The following is a 17,722-nucleotide window of genomic DNA, read 5'->3' as shown; positions in this document are numbered from 1 at the left end:
GTGATTGAACTTTTCTCTACCCTAACAAATGAGGCTATGCGCAACGGTACAGCAGTATACATATTTACAGACATCTGAACAGTATCTACTTATCTATTCTATAAAGATTATCACTCACTTAAACAATTGGACCTCTGTATTCATAATGATGTCATATTTCTAATTGTTAATCTGAATGTGATTTTTTTTCCCTTGACACCCAATACCAAAACAAGTATTTTAATGCACACCAACACCAAAAGGAGAAGACAAAAGAGACATGGTCTTTATTCCTTATTCCTCCTATCCAGACATTTCCTTTCATTTTAGTCAGGAGAGCGAAGAGTTAATGGGATGTGCATTATTGCTTTATGGTGGGGAAGTGTGGATCTGCTGCAAAGCCTCCAAGCAATGATCCCTCTGCAGTACGTCTAGGCCCAGGAATCATATCCATAATATGCTCAATATATTCTGTTGTGATGACCAGGGGCTACCTTCATATGGAGAGGAACACCCTCCGCTAAAAAACAGGCCCGTCCTCCAAATCCGGTCTGAAAGCAAAGGCTAATTCATGGATGAAAGTCTCATGATATGTGTGGATACACATAACGCACCGTACGCTTAGCTGCACTGCATTAAGAGCTTAGGAGAGACAATCCTGCGGCCAAATATATATAGCAATGATATGACAATTGTGTGTTTGCATGAATAGTGAATGAGGATGTGCCGCTTTTATGGTGTTCCTTTTAATAACGCTACTACTGAAATAGGATCATTAGAAGCAGGTCTTTATCATCTCAATGATTTGACAGTTTTTGGTTTCCTTTCACCTTACTTTTTTTCTTTAAGATTAAAAAAGAAATGCGATTTTCAAAAAGCAGGGAGGAGTTTTTCATGTATTGCCATGTATTGCGGAGTAACAATTTAAACCAAATAATTCCTGTTCCTTGAAGTCCTCTCTGAACGGTTTAACATGAGCCAGCTAAGACCATTCACACTCTCTTCTTTAATTTACTAATGAAGCAGTTGCCTGTGTTTGTTTTAAGCTGTCAGATTTCATTTAAAGTGGCTTATTTCTGTCGTATTATGGGTTTGCTGTCACTTAAATGTGATGTCATGCAGGCAGATCAAGCAGTGTAGCTTTACATTTCATATTAAGGTCTTCTTTCAAACTATTTGGGGTTAAAGAGTGGTCAGTGACCTGTTAAGGATAGGGCTGACTACTGCCCCCTTTGGAGGAATTGCGTAGCCATAGTAAACAGAAAAAAAATCTGTCCAAAATTGCTAATATATGCATAGAATAATTATTATTGAATAGAAAACACTCTAAAGCTTCTAAAACCGTTCAAATTATGTCTGTATGTAAAGCAGAACTCTCAGGGCAGCCATTCTCCCAAACTCTCTCTTGTCATTAGAAAAGTTGGCCCAACTTTGATGTCATCGCCCCCACCCTTCCCAAGCAGCTACAGACCTGGGAACAGTTTCAATGTCTTCAGCGCGATGTCTGCTTTCAATGGGGCTTGCCATTGTGAGAATCGCGCGCCCACGATACTTCGGGTCACGCGAAAAAACAAGTACTTTCATGCGCGCGAGGGCGCTCCAGAGCTCTCTTTCTTCCAGGATTGACCAAACGATGTCGGTGTTTCTGTTCGTGCTAAGGATTGTTTTCCACGTTTATAACATGTTAAAGCTTGATTCTGCACTTAGTTTGACCAGTTTAGTCGACATATAATATGTAATTTTGAAGTTTTGGTGCGCATCCACTAGAATTTTGGCTGCATTTCGACCGGAATTTGTCGCGTTTGATAACCTAAAGACACAGACTTCAAAACCAAACAATGTTTTTGGTAAGTATAACTCCTTCCAGGTCTTCTGATGGAAGAACATCAAAGGTAAGGGAATATTTATGTGGTAAATTTGGGTTTCTGTGGACTCCAAGATAGAGGAGACGTAATGCTAATTTCTGAGCGCCGTCTCATATTATAGCCTAGTGAACAAATTCTGTAACGTTAAAAATAAATGTAACACAGCGGTTGTATTAAGAAGAAGTGTATCTTTCTATCTATGTGTAGATCATGTATATTTAGTTAAAGTTTATGATGTGTATTGCTTGTTATCTGACATTATCTGATGCTGCTATCATCATTTCTCCGGACATTTGAATAGCATTTTTTGAACATGGCGTCATTGTAAACAGAGATGTATGGATATAAATGGCATATTATTGAAAAAAACATAAATGTACTGTGTAACATGTTATATTACTGTCATCTGATGAAGATTTCCAAAAGGTTAGTGAATTATTTTTCTTTTAATCCTGCGTTTGTTGATTGCATATTTTCTTCAACTTGGCTATTCAAATTAGCTGTGTCTTTGGTGGTGGTTTGACATAAATATGTGCTATGTTTTCGCCGTAAAACATTTTAGAAATCTGACTTGCTGGGTAGATGAACAAGGTGTTTAGCTTTCATTTGAGCTATTGGACTTGTTAATGTGTGGAGGTTAAATATTTCTAAGAATATTTTTGCGTTCCATTGCGCCACGTTCCAGCTGAACGTGGGAGGGTTCGTTCCCAAATGGGAACCATAACCCCCTTCTGGTTATTAAAGATGTGATGACTTCAAAGGCTCTACTTTTTTCCCTAGTCCTTTTGCGAAGATGTGAATGAAGGCTATCTCCTCTGAGAAGGTTACCATTAACACTCAAATATGAGAGTGTTAAAGATAAAACATGTAGAACATAGGTCTGTAAAATGTATATAGGTTCAGAACTTTTGTGAAATAGCACAGTTACAAATAGAAATCAAACTGTATGGACATCAGAAATAGAGGAAGGACTAAAAACAAACAAAAAATAACTATTGTAAAATAGGCTGTATCTGTAAAATGTGTATAAGATGTATAAATTGAAGGTAAAAGATGAAGTGTTTGTTAGTTTACTCCAATTGGGGGATCGATGGTAGGGTTTGCAGGGAATAATAATAAAGGTATATTCTTTTAAAAAGTATGTATGTCTATATAGGTATGTGTGCATGTATGCATGTGTGTATGGATATATATATATTTACCCAAAATATATATGGGGGATTGGAAATGATGCAGACAATTACATTGATGGAACCAATATTCTTTTCGCAATATTTAGCTGATCCACCCCTTAAAAAAGGGAGAAAAAAAGAAGAAAAAAAACACTCAAATATGTGTTTCCCCTGTTTTCCCCTGGAGGAAGGAAATATATAAACCTCCGCTAGAGCACTAGGAATGTGAAGGCATGACGTTAAGGAGAGACGAAAGGCCCGGCTACGTTACAGCAGGATAACAGATCTCTCTCTCTCTCTGTGAACAAATCTGTCCTCAGGGAAAGAGACGGTTTACAAATGATGTGGCCAAAGTGACTTCCTTTTGGCCTTAGGTATCAATTGTGCAGATAGACAATATTTAATCATTTAAACATAAAAAATACAAAGAAAAACAAGCCCATAGATCTCCATCATAATGAACAGAGAAGATAAAATAGGTCTCCTATGGCCTTTGGCTGGTATGGCTGGTCTGGGGGAGGGAGAGGGCGCACATTCTCCTCAAGCACTGTCCAGGGGAGCAGGGGGTTGGATTCGGGGGGTTGAGGAGGTGGCAGATTGAGCTGGAGGGGTGCTTTCGCTTACCCCTCAGACCGTTGGGTCACCTTCAGCACACCGGCCAGACCGACTGCAGACTGTGATCAGTTATGTGCATTATGGTAGGTATGTACTCGCTAAAACGTACTGCTTCTGGGAGCTGCTCACTGCTCACACGTTTGTTTGTGTATTCATTTGTTTGTTAGCTTGTTTTAACACCATACCAGAACCTATGCCAAAATCACAGGTGTTTTTCATTAAGATGTGCATTTTCGCGCCTTTGTGGAATAAGTCACTAAAAAATATTCAGTCAAGCTTTGAATGAATATTCAAATTTGATGCCATTTATTCAAATTAAAGCAATGTTAAATGAGCTTTCTTAAGCGTTTGATTATGCCCAACATGCCTGTGAAACCACATTTGCTATTTACCTTTGTGCAGAAGATCAAATCCGTTCCCATTACGGCGCCTTAAAAGGTAGCGTTTACCATTTTTTTCTGAAATGAGAATATGATTTGACACATGTTTTCTAATCAGTACACATTTACGATTTATGTGGTCCACCCCCCTCAGTATACCCATCCCTTTCCAAGCTGTTTTATTTTTTTTTGTTTGCCAGGAGCACAGAACAGTTTTGTAAGGGGCTAAAAAGGGAAATGAACAAAGATAAATAATATCATCAAATGAGTGATGTAGTAAAGGACTTCCAATTTTCATTACTATGGAGATGGAGGACTTCAAGGGTCTTAAGGGAGATGAATGGTGATAATCAGGAGAGCTTGTTGATGCACACTTTATAGTACATATCTTTTGGACATTTTTTAAAATTCAAATGAAAGCTTATCTTTGGATAATCTTTGTCTACATTTACCTTGTGCACACAGGCCTATCTGTTACAGTTAAATAAGAGTTCATATCTCTTATCAGGTTTGAATCCTAATTCATGTTTAGGGGGCCTTAAACAAGTTTAGATCGAGATATGAAAGGGAATCTGAGCCTAACTGATGAGGCTCCATATCCAGTGAGCTCTAATTTCCCTGTGCGCAGCTCTCTCAGTCCATCAGGAGCACACAGACATGGATCTTAAATGGCTTTTAGCAGGCAAAAATCTGCTTTGAATGAGAGCTCAGGAGAAAGAGCTCAATTAACACCTAATGTGAAGTAAAGGATCTGCATTCACATTAGACTGAGGTTGGTTTTCTTTATGCCTTGCTGCAGACAGTGCCGTGTCTCTTCTATAGGATGATAGGCTACAGTACTATCCCTCTGTCTCTATTGTATGACACTATGGGATAATAATCTCTTCACAGATCTCTCAGAGAAAGCATATTTGAGATATTTCCAGCGGCCTGGTAGGGGAGGCTCTCTACAGGGGTGGGAATTGCTCTCTTCCTGTGTTTGTTGTGGAGGAGACTTGGGACTGACAGTGGGGAGTCTATCTGTGCTGGGCTGGCGGACAGCGTGTTTTCCCAGGGGCTGCCTCATGAGACTGATAAAGGCATTCTGTCTGGACGCTGTCACTGAGCCCAGGCTGGGGCTGGAACTGCCTTCTAACACAAACATATAGACATCCTCAAGCCTCCTGTTAGACTCCATCAGATATCTTCCTCCCCCTCTCTCTCGCGCTTCTCTGTCATCATTTCTGTCATTATTTCCTCCTTTTGATGTCTTCTCAGCCCTCTTTAGCTCACATTACTGGTGTTATCATCTGCAGCCTCTCCTCTCCCTCTGGAAAGCTTCACAGTGCTGCTTCTTCTCTGTCGTTACCAGCACTCATCTGATCATGTCTATTTCAACTGAAGAATATCTGTTTTTTCCCCCACACTGAAATTGGCAGACACCATACCATGTCCATCTGGTCTATATAGGATGTCTGTATCATATCACGGCTTCTGCACCATGATATTAATTTAGCAATACAAAATGAACAATATAACACTATTAACACTACCTTGGTGATGAAAGTGGACATAGCCAAAGCCCATTCACATGAAATTAGTCTTATATGAGTGAAAATATATCCAATGATTACAACCCTGTGATCTGGGATGGTTGAGCCACTGCTCTCTCACACACAGAGGTGTGAGGACAGAGAGCCAAACAGAGTATAGAGGTGGGTGGGATAGAATTGGCAAAACAAGTCTAAACCCGCCCCGTGGATTGGTTGCACCATGTAGCCTCTTTCTACTCTTCCTGTCTGGGTCATCTGGGATGCTGCCTGATTGCTGATGGCCATTTTATGTCCGTCTCATCCTCGAGTTAATCTGTGATTTAGATGTAGAGCACTTCCATTGTTTGTGGCGGACAAAAGGAGAAATCAAGACAGTTTTCCAACGTTGAATCTGCCTCATTTTCAAAAGCATAGTCTGAAGAGACATTATAGGCCATTCAATAGATGGAATTACTCATGATAGTACGGCAGAGATGAACTGGGCTTCGTTTGCTTCCTCAAACAATTGACATGCAGCACAGTAGACCTCATCAGTGCCTGTGTACTTTTAGGAATCTGGGAAAAAGGGACTGATGGAGAAAATCCATATGGTTCAAGAGATCATCATCACTGTCCAAAACATTTTGGATGAAATCGCATGCATAGGGGAAAGAGTCAAGAAGTAAGTTTGACATTTTATGCCCACAGTATACTGGTGAGTTCAATGTTCTCTTCAGCAGTGGGTGTATAATGCTTTGGCTAGCAACTACATTATTGATTGTGCAGTATCTTGTAACATCCTGGTCATAATGATATTCTGACTTTATTTGATGTAATATTTCATCCACAGCACATTCAACTGGTCTGTGCCCTTCCTGTCCTGCCTGGCCTGCTTGGTTCTCTTTGTGGCAACAGCAGCATTATACTACATCCCACTGCGCTACATTATCTTCATATGGGGTAAGTCAAATATACAGCATTATTTTTATTATAAATACTGTCATTTGTAATGAATAGCTCCCCTTCGGCAAAACATTGTTGAAGAAGACAATCACAGTAAATAGCGCTTACAGCCATTATATAACAGTCATTTGAACACTCACACCTCTTGAATGCCCAGAGCTCAGTCTGCTAGCTCCAGAGGCCCATTGTGCTCAGAGCTCTGCTCAGTGTGAGATGTAAGCAGGACAGTCTAAGGCTAGGCCCAGGGTCTGTGAGAAAACAAAGCCGAGCAGCGAGGCAGGGAGAACATCATGCTGTATATAAAACAGGATGTCCTTGGGCAGTGTAGGCTACTGGTGTAAACCCTCATTATCTGCTCCAGTCCTACAGAGATAGACAGTTGCGTCAGCGGTCAGAGGGAAACAGACACTCCTCCTCCAGCTGTTAGCCAACAACTAACTGTACTTCTACACTGCCTCCAACACAATCGATACCAAAATCATATCAAACAACAGCACTGATACACTCTCCTGACTCCACAGTTAACCCCCATGTCTGGTTGCAAGGCAAGCCTTTCATGTAGTCTGTACACATTTAGGTCCTTAGGTTATTTGTGTACACGTTGAGGTAAGCGCTGTAGCTAGCAGTGAGTATATGGTCCCATTATGGTCTGTTTTCTTTCCAGAACTACTGTGGAATGCAACCAAATGGGGGGAAATAACAGTATTGAGCAAAGAATAAACTTATTTGATTGAGTGATATGGAAAGGTAGTTGGGAGTGGGGTGGTGATAGGGGGAGGGGAGGTTGGTGGTAATCTCTGCTCTGGGCTATTGTACTGAATGTGTACTCAGAGGACCTGAGTCGCCTTTGGATACAGACTAAAGTGTATGTTCTGCAGTCAACTATCAGGCTCTGTTCAAAAGCTGTCATGGATGTGTGTGTGTCTGCCTGCACTATAGCATCCTCTGTACGGTTGTGCTGACAACTTCTACATTTGTGATGATACATATCCATTGCACTGTCCATACAACCCCACCACCTTATTGATGTACTGATTCAATTTAGTTCCTGGGGATCAATTCAAATAGCATCACAGGGTGCAATTTCATACAGTGGTGAACATAGACGTGGGAAATAGGGGTGCTGAGGGTGCTGAAGCACCCCCTGATAAATCAGTGGGAAATAGGGGTGCTGAGGGTGCTGAAGCACCCCCTGATAAATCAGTGGGAAATAGGGGTGCTGAGGGTGCTGAAGCACCCCCTGATAAATCAGTGGGAAATAGGGGTGCTGAGGGTGCTGAAGCACCCCCTGATAAATCAGTGGGAAATAGGGGTGCTGAGGGTGCTGAAGCACCCCCTGATAAATCATTGGGAAAAAATATAATCATACAAAAATAATTACAAATATACAGTATATATATTTTTTCCTCACAAAAGTAGTGCACTGGGCCTTGACTAGTATTAGCTGACCGATATAGACGTCTATTGCTTTGCTTTGGCAAGAAAGGTAGTTACACAATTAAGAACAGTATCTTGCAAGATTCAATAAATGAATTGTAAGAGTAGTTGCCCTGTCATGTACATCAACACGTGCAAAGTTATGGGCAAAGACACAAAACATCCTTATCAAATTAAATATTTGTCTTGATCAAATAACATGTAAAACAACCACTTTTTGTGCAGTAGTACCTGCAGACGTTTCCATCAGCCTGAAGAAAAACAATGCACAGTACTGTAATTGAGTACATTGAGACATCAAGTGGTTTGTGATGATGTGGCTCAGTTGGTAGAGCATGGAGCTTACAATGCTAGGGTTGTCGGTTTGATTACCACAGTGGTAAAAAGTATGAAAATGTATGCACTCACTACTGGAAGTTGTTCTTGAAGAGCGTCTACTAAAATGGAAAAGGAATGAATAGACCATTTCAGTTTACACATAGAGATACAGTGTAACAAAGTATTTCAAGAAACTGGAAAAATGTTATACTTCACAAATATTATCAGATTAACTGTTTTGTACATATAATTATCACATTCAAGTTACAAATGCTGGTAAACACTCAAATACATTTTGTAGAACATTTTTCACAAAGGCTTTACTACTGTAGTCCTGTATTAGTGGACCGATATAAACGTAGCTATGGGGTTGAAAGCGTTAGCGATGGGTAGCAATATTTTTTTATCCTTGTAAAAATATGCAGGTCTGGATGACACCTTTATTTATTAACGTGTCCTTGTTTTCACAGGCATTAACAAATTTACCAAGAAGCTGCGCAACCCGTATGCCATTGACAATAATGAAATACTGGATTTCATCAAGAGGGTGCCCTCTGATGTTCAAAAGGTAAGGGTCCAATTTTCCATACAGACCGAGGGAATTCCCTGAAGATATCTGCATTATTTGCTCTAACAGAATTCCCAAGTGTTGTGGAAATATATCCTCTGGCTTTGTTTGATTATTAATGGACTCACGCCTTTAAAGCACCCATGGCCCAATTATTTCTGGCAGTGGTTTGATGCAGTCGCCCCGGTGCCTGGATGTGTTCTACTCTGATCTGTCCTCTGCCATATCGCTCCAGCCTCGTTCCTGATTAGCAGTTTTGTCTCTCTGTGATAAAAGTGCTGTGGCATCCGGGCCTATGATTGGCCAGGGGACGGTGGCGGTCCCCTGATGGCTGTAGTTGTGTGTGGCTGGTGTGCCCAGCTCTGAGTCAGTTGAGACACTCTGACGTGGCCCCTGTCACATCAGGGTGGGGGAGTCAATGAATGTAGTCGTGAGCCCCGGCCGTCCTGCTGGCTGCCATATGTGATCATATATTAGCCATGGCTGATATGTCATTTGCGGTTACATCACAGGGCTGATAGTAAATAGCTGCCAGGGCAGGATGCTGTACTTTAAGTGGAGCTGGGTGTTCATCCTGTTCACTCTCTGTTTTGTTCTCTGACTGAGAGAGAGGCTGAGTGTGGGCAGGAAATAGAGCAGCACTGCTCCTTCCTCTCCCAGGTACTTTACAGACAGTATTCAGCCAGGATACGTGACTGTCTGGATCTGGAAAGACACTCTGAACCCCAGTCTCTTTCGCTGCTGTCCCCTTGATGTCCCTCTAAGAGTTATTGCCAAATGTTCAGTGATGTTGTTGGAGAGAAGCCTATGTGATTTTTCAGCTGAGCAAGTTGGCAAAACAACATGAATACATTTAATTTCACCATCTTTTATGTCTCACATCTTTTATATGTGACACATTTGTTCAAGTTTTGAAAATGACCATGGGGACAATACTTTTTAGTTTATGGTTCAGCTATGTCCTGGATGATGGCTACAAATCATTCATGGTGACTCACCACTACATAAACCTCTGTGAACAATAATGTTGCTGAATAATACAAACACAATAACCATAACAATACACCACAGATTGCTGTTGTTACCTTACAACTTCAACCCTTAGAAAGGCCTAGGTATGGACACAGTCGAGCCTTATTACAAAGGCTGGAAATGGACTCCTTTCTCACAGCAAAATTACTTGGCAATTAGAGCCTGTGCAAATCTACAAAGCCCCCCTCAAACCGGGACTTCTGACAGGAGTGTGTCTGTCCTGAAATAAGAAGCATCTGTCAGTTCTGAGAACAGTTTCATGTTCTGATGCAGACGGCAGTCACTTTGTTCCCTCATTCATTCCATCTCCCATTCTAATAATCAGGATTTGGTAATTAGTATGGAGTCTCTACCTTGATTCAACAGAACCATGTTACTGTTGTAGCAAAAACAAATGCTTTTGAAAGCAAATTTTCTTAAAACTTCATCATGCTGAGTTTCTAAATCTTTTTCAAACTAATGTTTCACATAGTTTTAATTTTATTTCATGTTTTTTGGCATGTTACTTTCACTACACACATTACAAAAATTACACAATGATACAAGATATTTCAGATACTTACGTTATTTAAACCATTGGCCATAGTAAGCTCCAATTTGGAAGTTTAATTCTAGATTTTCCGCCTTAATTCCTGTTACAAATATTTTTGGACATATAGGAATCTGTGTTAAAGATTGATTTCCAGAACATTGACATGACACAATCATTGATGTTGAGCCTCATAATTCTACAGTGCAAACATACTGTAGCTGAAAGGAAAAAGGGGTTTAAGATCAAATGCCAAAGTGGCATGTCTCTTTTTTTCGTATGAAATCTATCATCTTTGAGATCCCATTGAAGCATGTAAAAGTCGACATCCCATCGATGCTAGTTGCTACTTTAGTCAAGAAACCTGGCTGAGGATGTTCTTTGCTTCCTATAAAGTTTTCTCAGAAAGGACACAACTTGCACGAGTGATTATGCAGTTTACTCCCTCACTGGCAGATTGTCTCAAAAGTTGATGACAGCTTCTAATATTGCGATTGTGGCAGAGGAGGGGGGCGTACACTGGTACGGAACCCTTGACTTCTCAAATCCTTCCTCCTTGTGATTAATCCCCTCTGCTCCTGTGTTTATAAAATGATTCATTACAGGCGAGCCCGCCTCGCTTTCCTCTGCACCAGCTTTCCTCGGGGGAGCCATTACTGTGCGCTCTACTGAGTTCAGATTACCTGTCTCTAACCAAACTCCTGTTTGTTTTTACAGGTGCAGTACAGCGAGCTGAGAGCGCCCAGCGTCCAGAGCCCACCACGAAGGAGAAGGTAAGCCCCTTGGACGTGCTGGATGAAAGGACCAGGCTCTTTCTGAAAACGGCGCAGCCCAGTCTGCTACGATGACAACGCTCCAGTGCCAGCAGAACCTGCGACCCCTTATCCCCCTACTCCCCCCTCTCCCCTGCCCCGTGCTGCAGGGGTGCAGTCAGCCGCTCTCCCGCTTGTGTGTCTGCCACCCCCCTGACAGGGGCTGTGCACTGCACCGGGCTAGGAGGGCAGCACATGGAGCTGTCAATCATAGAGCCAGAGAGACCGTCAAACCACTGCTGTTTTGCTTTTATAGATTTGAATAGTAACACCTTGATCAGACTTGACAGCCTCATTGCATCAAGGCTGCCTAAAATATTCTGCAGTCAAACTTTTTTCATTATGTAATCCAACATTTGTGCTGGATGTGTATGCAACAAAAGTTAAACATTCCCCTTTTGCTACTATTTCTGTCAAGTCTATGCATACAATTTGATGTTTACATTGGATTTATCCAACATCTGCACCACACGAAACACACTGCAACTGCCTCTGCAACGCAATGCTGCAAGTCAAACACAGCGTTACATTTGAAATGAATGTACTTCTGATGTACAAAATGCGCCTTCGGTCAGATCAAGGCGTTCAACTGAACTGCTGCAATGCTTTGACTCATTTACATTTTCATTTCATATATGGGCAAATACAATACTGTAACTGTGCTAAATCCAGTTATTACTTTGTGGTCACATTTATTTATTTTTATTATATATTTTTTTTATTAACCTCCCTCTTCGGAGGACACATCTTGTTTATTTATTTACAGCTTTTCTGCTACAATTAACAAATCAAATCAAATTGTATTTGTCACATGCGCCGAAAACAACAAGTGTAGACCTTACCATGAAATGCTTACTTACAAGCCCTTAACCAACAGTGCAGTTCAAGAAGAGTAAAGAAAATATTTACCAAATAACCTAAAGTAAAAAATAATGAAAAGTAACACAATAAATAACAATAACGAGGCTATATACAGAGGGTACCGGTACCAAGTCAATGTGCGGGGGTACAGGTTAGTCAAGGTAATTTGTACATGTAGGTAGGGGTGAAGTGACTATGCATAGATAATAGCAGCTGTGTACAAAACAAATTATTATTATTTTTTTACTATTTTCTACATTGTAGAATAGTAGTGAAGACATCAACATTATAAAATCACACATATGGAATCATGTAGTAACCAAAACAGTGTTAAATAAATCCAAATAGATTTTACATTCTTCAAAGTAGGCATTCTTTGCCTTGATGACAGTTTTGCACACTCTTGGCATTCTCTCAACCAGCTTTACCTGGAATGCTTTTCCAACAGTCTTGAAGGAGTTCCCACATATGCTGAGCACTTGTTGGCTGCTTTTCCTTCACTCTGCGGTCCAACTCATCCCAAACCATCTCAATTTGGTTGAGGTCGGGTGATTGTGGAGGCAGGGTATCTGATGCAGCACTCTATCACTCTCATTCCTGGAAAAATAGCCCCTACACAGCCTGGTGGTGTGTAGGGCCCAAACCAGATGGGATGTGCCTTGAATTATAAATAAATCAGTGTCACCAGCAAAGCACCCCCACCACATAACACCTCCTCCTCCATGCTTTACAGTGGGAAATATACATGCGGAGATCATCCGTTCACTCACACTGCGTCTCACAATGACACAGCGGTTGGAACCAAAAATCTCACATTTTGACTCCAGACCAAAGCACAAATTTCCACTGGTCTAATGTCCATTGCTCGTGTTTCTTGGCCCAAGCAAGTCTCTTCTTATGATTGTTGTCCTTTAGTAGTGGTTTCTTTGCAGCAATTTGACCATGAAGGCCTGATTCACACAGTCGCCTCTGAACATTTGATGTTGAGATGTGTCTGTTACTTGACCTCTGTGAAGCATTTATTTGGGCTGCAATTTCTGAGGCTGGTAACTCTAATGAACTTATCCTCTGCAGCAGAGTTAATTCTGGGTCTTCCATTCTTGTGGCGGTCCTCGTGAGAGTCAGTTTCATCATAGTGCTTGATGGTTTTTGCAACTGCACTTGAAGAAACTTTCAAAGTTCTTAAAATGTTCTGTATTGACTGACCTTCATGTCTTAAAATAATGATGGACTGTCATTTCTCTTTACTTATTTGAGGTGTTCTTACCATAATATGGACTTGGTATTTTGCCAAATATGGCTATCCTCTGTATATCCCCTACCTTGTCACAACACAACTGATTGGCTCAAATGCATTAAGAAGGAAAGAAATTCCACAAATTAACTTTAAAGAAGGCACACCTGTTAATTGAATTGCATTCCAGGTGACTATCTCATGAAGCTGGTTGAGAGAATGCCAAGAGTGTGCAAAGCTGTCAATCAAGGCAAAGGGTGGCTATTTGAAGATTCTCAAATATAAAATATTTTGGGATTTGTGTAACACTTTTTAACATGTTTCCATATGTGTTATTTCATTGTCTTCACTTTTCATCTACATTTTAGAAAATAGTTAAAAAAATAAAGAAAAACTAAAACCTTTGTATATCATTATTTTAATTCAAATGTCAATTCACTGTACAATAATTTGTATAAATTACCAGAATATTATTTATAATGAAGAATACATTTTCGGAATCGAGCCAAAGGAAAGTTTGATACATGTAACTTTGAGTTTCCAGTCTACTGTGCACCTTCTCAGGTTTCCTGTTTTGGTATGTTCTTCTTTGTATATCCTCAAATCTATTTTTGATGAATTGTAAAATATAGAAACAATCCTATCTCCGACTGGAGTTGTTGCTGACTGATTTTGTCCCTAACTACACTGTACTGGGGATGGATTAGGCCACTTCTATCCCTGTATACACAGTAAACACATCTGATTGCACAACACACCCATTGGAACAGAGCTCATGCATTGGCCACCACTGTGCCTTGGTTACTGAGCTCACATCAAAGCACTGTACGTCGGTCCAGTGCAGTGGCTAATGCAGCGCTTTGTTGCCTTCTCACAATAACAGGGTCCACATGAGAGAGAGCTCATCTCTCCCAGAGAGTACTCCCCATCCTCAGCACTTAGTGCTTCACATTTCCATTAAAATCACCTCCCCTGCCTAATGGTGGCTACACAGACACACACGCACACACACAGCTCCATGATAGTCTTTCTCTCCATGATGGAGTTCTTGGAAGAGTAACATATGGTTTCTTTTCCATCAGACATAATCCCCAATCAGAGGGCATTTTACGGTTTGCTTCGAGGCATCTTCAAGTTATTCACAATGATTAGCCTCAAGCACTGATGTGATGTTACTTAGAGATGATTATTGGTGTGTTTGGAAGATTGTTTTAGATCTTATATGTATTAGATTTGAACGTGATGATTTTCAAACAGTTTTATCCTTGATGGGCCTACATTAACTGGTTCTTTCATTGCCTTTGAGAAATGACTATCTCTTTACAATGGGAAATCAATTATTCTCATGACATTTCTAGACTAAGGACATATTGCTTGATGGATCAAATCTATGTGGAATACTTTTCGCACATATAACAGTGGAACTTTAACATATAACATGTTATCAGAGTTCTTAGAGATTGGCCTTTTTTGTCATTGGCTCTCCAAACAGTAGGCCATTAAAATAACTTATTGTTCATTTGGTGTGTTTTCTCAGTTAAATAAATAAACAAGTAAGCAACACTTAAAAATAGCCCTAGTTTAAGAAGAGTTTGGGCTACGGTGAGCCCTGGACCTCAGCACTGGGAATGTGTTCCTACTGATTGGTGTGCTGAGCATCCCAGTCGGGCTGCGGGCGCTCCCCCTCCTCTGCAGTAGCAAGCTGGTGAAAGAGCATCCGTCTGTGCTTTGTGAAGAGTTTGATTGGCTCAGGGGGACCCGGTGGAGCCCCGGGCTATCTCTTTTGACAGCCTGATAGAGACATCACTGGGCTCTCCCAGGAGCTGCCACCAGGGGTCCATTTCAAAGTGAGGGGGAGTCGAGGTGACCCTGAGCTTCTGACGAGCTAAATCCCACACACAAGCTGAAGCCCTGCTGCATTCTGGGCTCCACTGGGGGCGGGTGGGGCTGGCATGGAGAATGAGGAGGGGTGGGGTTCCCACAGACCACTGAGGAGACCCAATGAGGTGTCCCTGAGAGGTGAAACCAATTAAGCTTCGCTCCCAGGGTACTGTTAATCATCATATTTTAACACTCCAAAAACGCCACACCAGAACGTCTGTATCTCACACATACAGTTAGATGTGTTCTGCAGTATCTTTCATCCTACAGACTCTTGTTTGGATTCAATGCAGAACTTCTGAAAATACAAAACAGAACTTTCCAAAGAGAAATACTGCAATTGCTTACTGATGATAAATAGTTTCTGAAAGAAAGGACCAAATTACTATAAAAGGTGACATTTTGTCTTGATGTTAAAACCACTTCATGTACCACAATGTATGACATGAGCATTGTTGGCCAATATTGATGAATTGAGCCTGGCTCTGGGGACTTCTGGGAACAAAGAGGTTGGAGCTTTCATCAGTAAAGATATTATCGAGGCAAATTACATCATTGGCATTGAGAGGTCATGGTGAATAGGCTGTCTGCTTCCTAGATGTCAAGTCAATAGGTGAGCTTTTGGGCTTGGATGCTCTCTGTGTAATTTTGAGACATTCGAAGTCAACGAAATAAAGAGAATAAATAGATAGGATTAGAACTGCCATTGCATTCTCACAGACCATACTTTCTCTCTCCTTTTCATAGAGGTAATCATATTTAATAAATTATTTATACATTTATTTCCTCCCGGGAAAAGCCTATATCTCATCAGAGGAAGCCACCATGCAATCTGGTCCCTGAATGCATTAGAGACTCCCTGGATATTTTACAAGCTCGCTAATGAACATTTGAGCCAGTTAACATTGCCTAGATCATATTTTTTCCACTAGTTGTTGTTGTTGTTGTGCACTGCGTGGCAGTGATGTCTTCATCAGCCTGTCAAAAAAAACGCCTGCAGCTGTGGTAGATCCCCCCCCCAGAGCCTGTCACACTCCTTGTTTCCATGGTAGTCCTTCAGGCAGCACCACAGGCAGGCTGTGTGCAAGGACCCCTACAACCTGTTTTTTCAGCAGTCGCTTCTGTGATGTGTAGCTCCGAAGCAGGCGTCAAACTAGCAAGCGCAAGCGCAAACACATAGAACACTGATCCCTTCTGTCCTTCACAGGTGTACCACCCTGCCTTTCAGAGGATGCCAGCAAGGGCTTCATTTTAATATTCCACTACACTCCGCACCTCTTTTTAGTAATTGTTACATGAGCGATTTCATGATGGTTCTCTGACCTCCCATCATGGAGACACTATATTACCACAGTGCAGCAGAGTAACAGAGGCACTACGCTTGGTTATACTTACAGGTGTCAAATCTATTTGGTTCTAGTCATTTGTTCTAGTTGTACCATTTGAAAAACGGGCCAAAGAGATTAGCACTAATGCCCTGAGTCTGGGCTGCCATGAATTAAAACGCCAGAGGTCAGGGCCTATCCTAAGAGGACCTTGACACCAATAAAGTGGCAGGCTTTCCTGGAATCAACTCAGTAACGAGATCCAAATGAAGGCCAGATTGTGTTGCTACAGTCCCAGATTGTTCAGCCTCCATAAGCATGTGCCCGAGGAGACTGCATGGAGAGCTTTTAAAAAGACGTCCAGGGCTTTATTCAGGTGCCAGTTTGCATTGTAGGAGTCGGTTTATCCTCAAAGTCAACTATAAAAAAGCCAATCAAACAGTTTTATACTGTCAGTGTCGCTCTTTATTCAAGAACCAGCTCTAATGACAGGAATACTAGAAAGCGCAAGAACAGGGACTGATATGGTCTCTAGGATTAGGGGTGAAATTATGACTATGTTAACAACAAAGAGAAATATGACTGCTAATGGTGGCTGTTTCCAAAAGTCACAGTTTGCTAATAATTTATACCGTGGTCCACTGTACTCTGTGGTGTAAAGACATTTCAAAAGCCATAATTCTTTGTAACATATCAAGAATAGATGGTAGCCTTTAAGATATTAAATGAAATCATTGGCCTTTAAAAGCATCTCTCCGGGGGCAGCCTGCATTAATAAATTCAACTGATACTGCTTTAATATTATTCAGAGTGCATTAAAATGAAGCGAACAGCTGGGTTCATGGCCGGTCTCTGGAGTATTGCCTGGGTCTTGAGTGGTGGTTGAATGCAAAGCATGTCTGATGCAGTGCAGCGGCCCTGCGCGCTGAATGCAGGGCCACAAGGTCTCTGTGTTACAGGTGCAGGCCTGACAGGCGCTGCTCTTGGATCAGGGGGTCCTGGGTACTGACATGGGCCTCAGGGCAGCGACCGTTCTGCCTATCTCGGAACAATGTCACACGTGAACAGAAACCAGGGCCTTGCATCAAATCAGGACAGCCTTGCTGTTATTACTGTGCTACTGTTACTGAGAGAATGACAAAAACTTCCAGTAATCTATAAATGGGCACTATTTCAAAATACTGTGTGTACTTTAATTAAGCTAGCTAGGGCAATGCCATTCAGAGGCATTTGCACTGGT

The 17,722-nt window shown here is 41.3% G+C and overlaps 1 protein-coding gene across 2 annotated transcripts in view; it reads left to right on the top strand.

Moving 5' to 3' along the window:
* LOC118401237 (multiple C2 and transmembrane domain-containing protein 2-like) overlaps nt 1–13,926 on the top strand; it is a 43,488-nt gene extending 29,562 nt beyond the window's left edge. For both annotated transcript variants that reach the window (XM_035798585.2, XM_035798584.2), the window contains 4 exons: nt 6,095–6,204; nt 6,373–6,482; nt 8,711–8,808; nt 11,087–13,926. In XM_035798585.2, coding sequence (XP_035654478.1) covers nt 6,095–6,204; nt 6,373–6,482; nt 8,711–8,808; nt 11,087–11,146 — 378 coding nt within the window. In that variant the 3' untranslated portion in view covers nt 11,147–13,926. The remainder of the gene's footprint in view (nt 1–6,094; nt 6,205–6,372; nt 6,483–8,710; nt 8,809–11,086) is intronic.
* The last annotated feature ends 3,796 nt before the right edge of the window (nt 13,927–17,722 follow it).

The sequence above is a fragment of the Oncorhynchus keta genome, chromosome 22 (genome assembly GCF_023373465.1).
Source record: "Oncorhynchus keta strain PuntledgeMale-10-30-2019 chromosome 22, Oket_V2, whole genome shotgun sequence".
Taxonomy (NCBI): Eukaryota; Metazoa; Chordata; class Actinopteri; order Salmoniformes; family Salmonidae; genus Oncorhynchus; species Oncorhynchus keta.
This window is presented reverse-complemented; position numbering and strand designations above follow the sequence as displayed.